The sequence below is a fragment of the Pteropus vampyrus genome, unplaced genomic scaffold (assembly GCF_000151845.1).
Source record: "Pteropus vampyrus isolate Shadow unplaced genomic scaffold, Pvam_2.0 Scaffold388, whole genome shotgun sequence".
NCBI lineage: Eukaryota > Metazoa > Chordata > Mammalia > Chiroptera > Pteropodidae > Pteropus > Pteropus vampyrus.
This window is the reverse complement of record NW_011889169.1, coordinates 1,263,519-1,270,140: the sequence shown is the minus strand read 5'-3', so window position 1 is coordinate 1,270,140 and position 6,622 is coordinate 1,263,519. Positions and strand designations below refer to the sequence as shown.

The following is a 6,622-nucleotide window of genomic DNA, read 5'->3' as shown; positions in this document are numbered from 1 at the left end:
GGTGGGGTGGAGAGAGTGGTGGGAGAAGGGCAGAGAGAGGTCACCCTGAAGCCTCGCGGACCCTGACCTCCTCACTGAGGTAGAAATATCTGAATTAATAATAAGAACCTGACGAATAAACAAACAAAAAAGATAAAAGATAAAGTTAAAAGAAACAATAATAAAAACCTGGTAATAACTTATTGAGCTGGTCATAGAAGCCAGACACAGTCCTGAGCATTTCATGTACATTCACTCATTCATCCTCACTATAAGGGTAAGAAAACGAGGGCACAGCAAAGGTAAACAACATGCCCAACATCATATTCCTAGAAAGGGCAAAATTGGCGTGATCTGACATCTTCCACCAGCTGCTCCAGCCGCTAGCTCCACACGAGTCCACACTCTCAAAGCTGGTTTAGATCACATGAATACATGGTTATTTAGCTACGACAGAAGCAAAAGCTCAAAAGAACTGACTACTCGTGAATTCCTGCTTGGCCCGAGGGTCTCTGTTCACCCCAAGCACCAGAGTCAACTGACTGCACAAGTCACTCACCCTCTTTATGATCTTGTTCCAGAAGTCAAATGGAAAGGGACGAATGTTATATGGAATTAGTATATAATTTTGTCAGAAAAACTATGTCCCAAATTAATAAGTTGATTCTTAATTCATTCTTAATAACTTAATATTACCACTGAATTTAAGTGTTATTTCATCAATATAAGAATTAACTTTTTCATTACTTTTATTCTTTTAGGTGAATTCTGCTAATTAAACCTTTTCTCTCTTTTTTTTTAATTCTCTATGAAATTTCAGTCCTCAGTTTTTAAGTGGATTTATTTGTTAGCTTTTCTCTCCATAGAGGGTTGCCAGATAAAATATGAAATGTCAGACAAATTTGAATGTCACATAAGAAACAAATACTTTTTTAGTTTGTTCTTTTAGTATTTTTAGTCTCATGTAGTATTGGGACCTATATTAATACTAAAAAAATACTCATCGTTTATCTGACATTCGAATTTAACTGGGTGGCAAATTTTGCTAAATTTGACACTCCTGCCCCCATATCAATCTTCCTTGGGTAATGAGAATTCTTCATTGTTCCTTCATGATGTTCATGAAATAGGAGTAAAGCCTTTGAGTGGCCTACGTTCCTTGTGACTTGCTGAACTGGGTTCCTGTAACCTGGACACTGTTTGAGTAGCAACAATATCACTGCAGTAAAATCTCACAGGAAAGTAGGACTTTTTAGTTCACGGAGCACCCTCCCTGCGCACTCCCCAGGAGGTAGATTTTGAGCCCTGTGTTGAGATGCGAACACTGAGGCTGAGCAGATGAAAGTCATGTGCTGAGCGTTCACAGCATAAGGCAAGGTACAGGCTGCCCAGTCTTCTTTCCCCTGAGGCTCCCCTGCATGAGACAGGGCTGGTCAGGGGTCGATGTCGGGGAAACGTAAGGTCTCTCCTGATGGGATCCAGGACGTGCTACCCCAACAGATGACACCTTGGCATACTGAATATCTTAAGCCGAGGGAGTTTGAGAAAATAGCAGATACACAAAGATCACTCTGTCCTCCCCACTCACCCTTCCCTGATCAATTTCCCATGTGAAATGTCCCCTCCCTGTACCAGGAGGAGGAGATAGGATTTAGGCCAGAGAAGGCTATGTAAGCAAATCTCGTTACTTCACCACTCACTACCCCTAGCCCAAACCCCTCGTGTCTTGTTAATTCTTCACAAATTCATTGTTTCTTTGTCCAAAAGATATAAAAGCTTTCTGCTCTGGTCACTTGTTGGGGTCTTTGTTTTCTTGTGAAGGATCCCATGGACATGTAGAACTTTAATAAAATGTATATGCTTTTCTCTGTGACTCTGTCTTCGTCAGTTCAATTTTTAGACCCAGACAGGGACCCTGAGAGGATGGAGGAAAACCCTTTCTTCCCCTAAGACTGTGTCCACCCCTTCTCATCCCGCACGCACCTTGACCTCTTTCTCCAGGTAGTCACACAGCAGAATCTGGGGGTCGATGAGGTAGTCAGGGGGATAGAGGGGCATGGAATGCAGGGGCCTGCGGCTCACACTGCTTCGAAAGGCTGCTCTGCGTGCGGCCTTGGGGAACACCAGCCTCCGGATGGGGGAAACGAAGCCCTGAGGAGGGTGGGGGAATAACATGGATAACAGCGACCGACTTTGTGGAGCACTTACCATTCTTAGATTTTACTTACATTACCTAACTTAATTCTCACAAAAACTACAGAAGAGGTACCTCCATAATCCCCATTTTACAGATGGAGAGACTAAGCCTCAGAGAGAGAGAACTAGCTGATAAGGTCTCCAGCTAATCATGGTAAAACCAATAGTCTACACTGGGCAGTCTGGCTCCAAAACCTCCATTCTAAACACCCAGATGAGGGTGGATGCCCTGTCAAGGCTCAGGTTGGGGCAAATGCAGAAAAATATTAAGAATCCTTGTGACTGAGTGGTGGGAACCTAGATATTTGTGAAGTTCTTCTCTGTGCTTTCCTAAAAATTAGAAATAGTTTAAAAGTTCATTTAAGTATAATTCAGTAGGCATCTGCATAAAAATAGCCTGGAACAAGGTTAAAGGTGTAAATCCTAGGGCTCCAGCCCAGCCTAACAGAATCTAATTCTCACAGAAGAGTTTGAGCACTACTCTGGAGCAGCACTTCTCAGTGTGTGGTTTTTTGGATGACAAGCAGCAGCAGCAACTAGAGAGAAATACACATTCTCGCACTCTATCCCAGTCCTAGTGGATCAGAACCCCGGGTAAGACCCAAAGATCTGTGTTTTAACAAGCTATCAGGTGGTTATGATGCATGCCTAGCTCACGTTTTAAAACCAATATCATGGAGCCTGGATGGGGTATATGGAAAGTCTGAGAAATGAGAACAAATAATCTCCTTGGAAAGGCATTCCAGTCAGAGGGCACAGCGTGTGCAAAACCCTGGAGGCTTTAAGGACCAGATGAGCATGAGCCTGGAGAAGCTGTGTGTAGTCTTGTGGCTGAATTATGAGATGAACATGTCATAGAGACCTTGACTGCCAGCTATGGAGCTGTGTATGTGAGTGTGTGTGTATATGTGTGAGTGGAGTAGGGAGGTAACTATTGTCTGTGGCCCTGAATGGTCCAGCCCTGCTCACCTCTCCAGCCTCATGCCACACTGCGTTTCACTCCTTCCCTCCAGCTACAGGGACATCTTTCAGTCCTTCTTCCTTGCTGTTCGTTCCCACCATGGAGCTTTTGCACATGCTGTTCCTCTGCCTGAAAGAGTCTTCCCTACCCGCTTTCCTTCCATCTGTCAGATCTCAGCTCAAAATGACCAGTCTACGGCTGGGTTCCCTATTATCTAGCACTGAGTATGGAGCATTTTATGCAGTGTTGTATTAAATGCTTTGTTTAAAAAAAAATTAATAGTACCTCCCCCACTAGACTGTGAGCTCCAGGGAGGAAGCAGGGACCTCGTCTGACTTTGTTCGCCACTGCAACAACACCAGCATCTGGCATAGTACCTGGCACATAGTAGGTGCTCAATAAATATCTATAGAAGGAATGAATCCAGAGAAAACAAGCACGTCCATCTTGACTCCCTTCTGAGCCCTCATGATTCACATGGGAGCTTTTGGAACAGCCTGACCTAGGTATCCCTGGGGGAAGAGGGCTTGGTGGGGATGAGGGCGGGAGTTGGAATCCGAGAGGCTCCCTGAACTGCAAAGACAGTCAAAGAAACAGAGAACCACGGGAGCACATGTCTTAGTGTTGGGAAAGGGTGGGGATCTACGGGGTGCGGGAGATGACTCCTAGGCTGAGGCCTGAGGAGTGGGCCCTGGTATAAGAATGGGGAGGGGCAGACCAGACGGGAACCCAGTAGGGGAGCAGGTATGTGTCTGAAGCCTGAATAGGCAGCCTTATAGCTGAGATCCTTCTGTCGGGGAAGGTAGAGAGCAGGAGGATGGATCTGTTGGATGTCTGCTCCTTCATCTGAGAAGCTACAGGAAGGAACCCCCAGGAACCCCAGGGAGGGAGGTTGGGACTATCTCCCAAATGAATCTGTTCGGCTGGGTTTCCCTAGAAGGTTCCTGTCTGCCTGTACATTCCGGGGGGGGGGGGGGGGGGGGGGGGGGGGGGGCGCATTGTAGTGGGGTGGAGGGTGGTTAAGGTTAGACAGAGGCCGCCGAGAGCAGGGAGGACAGGTTAGTTAGTAAGTTTGGAGCCTAAATGTCTGGCTGCCCAAGGATAGGGAGGAAGGCCTTTCCAAATGAGAAGAAAGGCCGTACTTACATCCCTCACTGCCCATCGCCCCCACCCCAAGTTTCCCACTTCCCCAGCACTGGGGACATTTCTGTGCCCTGCATCCCTCCCAACCTCCCACGTACCTTTTTCCCTTTCTTGACTTCATATTCCATGGTGAATCGTCCCTTCTACTCCTGCCACCCTACTGGCCACCCTCTCCATCCTCTCGGCCCTCTCCCCCCACACAGTTCCTTTGTTCTTTTTCCTGCCTGATCGCCTGATCGGAAACTCCACCAGCCCTGGAGTTCCTGCCTCTCCTGTCTGATAGTGAGCAGAGGTGGAGGGGGCTGGACACAGCCTTGGAACCCTAACTTAGCCAGAGCAACTGACCTGGGGAGGAACAAGCCAGAGGCTTGCTGTTGAGAGGGCTTGGGAGTTGAGTAAGGTTGGAGTCAGAAAATTTGGAGTCTGAAAATTCTGAACTCCACCCCTACTTCTGCCACTGACCTTGCTGTGTGACTTTGGCAAGGCAAGTCAGTTAGTCAGTTACCCCTTTCACAGCCTCAGTTCCCTGTCCCCCGCACACTCTGAATTGGAAGTAAACATTGCTTCCAATGTTTCCAACCCTCTCTGGGTTGCTGTGGTGAGAACTAAATGAAAGAGTGGGTGGGAAGGTGCTTCATAAACTATATAATACTGTGTCCAAGCAAGTTGTGATTTAAAAAATTAATCATTTCTATTAAGGGAGGCAGTATGTATGGGCTTTGGAGATAGGTTGCCTGAGTTTGAATCTTGACTTCGCCACTTACTAGGGTTATGACCTTGGGCAAGTCCCTTAATCTCTTGTGCCTCAATTTCCTCATCTATAAAATGGACATAATACCAATCTGACCTCGTAGTGACCTTGTAAGGATTAAATGCACTTAGAAGAGTTCCTGGCACATATGAAGTGCTCAGTAAGTACTAACTATTTACTTAGTTGTGTGTCTGTGTCCTGGGCAGTTTTACTGTCTCTTGGGAGAATATTAGGGTGGCAAGGCTCCCTTTGTAGTTCTGTGCTTAACACTTGATATATTTCATCTCATTTAGTCCTCATAACATTGAGGTGCCATTATTATACCCATTATACAGATTTTAAAAACAGGCTCAACTGCAGAGGCTGACCCAAGGGGGTCACACTGTGAATAAGAGGAGCATCTGGGATTGCTGCCGGGTCTGGATCTGAAGCCTAGTTCTTAGCTATAGGATCAATGCACTTGGCATGGCCCACCCAGGACAATTGGAAAGGTTCTGATTGACCCAACCTCTCCTTGCCATAACACCTGGTTCCAGAGATGCAAGCTCTGGAACCGATTTGCTGTATGATCCAGGGCAGGTTACTTATTATAATCTCTTTGGGCTTCAGCTTTCTTCATCTTTCCAATGGGAACAATAACCCCAAAGCCCTGCCCTACAGTTAGAGGTACAGCAAGAGAGACATCAGGCATCAAGATCAAGATGAGAAAGTGGTTGGAAATTGTGAAATGCAGGGGCCAATGCATAAGACTGTATTTTCTGAACTTATGGGTGTGCCAGGTCGATGCTCGTTGGAGCAAGGGTCAGAGCTCCCACTGCCTCTGGAAGGTCAGAGCTCCCACTGCCTCTGGGTATGAAGGCCACAGGAGAATCCCAACCACCAGCCTTTCCTTCTTACCTCCCTCCCTTTTTCTGGGGGAGGGCAAATTGTCCAGCCTGCTTAGTGTAAGCCCACACAGCCACTTCCTCCTGTTCCTCTATATCCTGCCAGTCACATCCTAGCAGCAGGAAGGGAGATCTCCATCAAGCATCCAGCCAACAGGAAGAGGCCAGGGTGTGTGACCCAATCTCTGACCGCTCCTGACATTAATACTCCCATTTAACTCCTTGAGCAAGCCCTGAATTCTCACCCTCAGGGAATTTCATTCCCTGGCAGCAGGGAATGAAAGGTGCTCTCTTGCTCTGGCACATCCATGACTAGCTTTTGCAAGTCTCTTTCTCTTTCTGAGCCTCAATTTCCCAATCTGTAAAATGCAGACGTATATTATTCCTGGACTAACTCCAAACATCACGGAACTGCTGGGAATCTCAAATATCAGAAATGTTCTGAGTGCCACTAGAAACACCAAACTATCTGTATCCTCTGCAGTACCCATCCCAGGGCCATGAACAAATCAAGTGGTTAATAAATGTCCGTGGAAGTGGGTGGAGACTGGTGAACCTAGGTTCAAAAGTGTATGACCTTGAACAAGTAGCTCATCTCTTGGAGCCCAGAGTTTTTATGTGTCAAACGCAGAATAATAATGATGCTTGCCTCTGAATGCTGCTGCAGGGATTAAATGAAAAGAGAAACATATGATGGTAGCATTTATT

General features: G+C 46.4%; 1 protein-coding gene across 1 annotated transcript in view; it reads right to left on the bottom strand.

The window, feature by feature from the left end:
- Positions 1 to 4,445, bottom strand: part of CCM2L (CCM2 like scaffolding protein) — a 12,343-nt gene extending 7,898 nt beyond the window's left edge. Inside the window, 3 exon segments of the mRNA XM_011380178.1 lie at positions 1,568 to 1,605; positions 1,963 to 2,130; positions 4,378 to 4,445. Of these exon segments, the coding sequence (XP_011378480.1) occupies positions 1,568 to 1,605; positions 1,963 to 2,130; positions 4,378 to 4,407 (236 nt within the window). The 5' untranslated portion in view covers positions 4,408 to 4,445.
- Between the last annotated feature and the right edge of the window lie 2,177 nt (positions 4,446 to 6,622).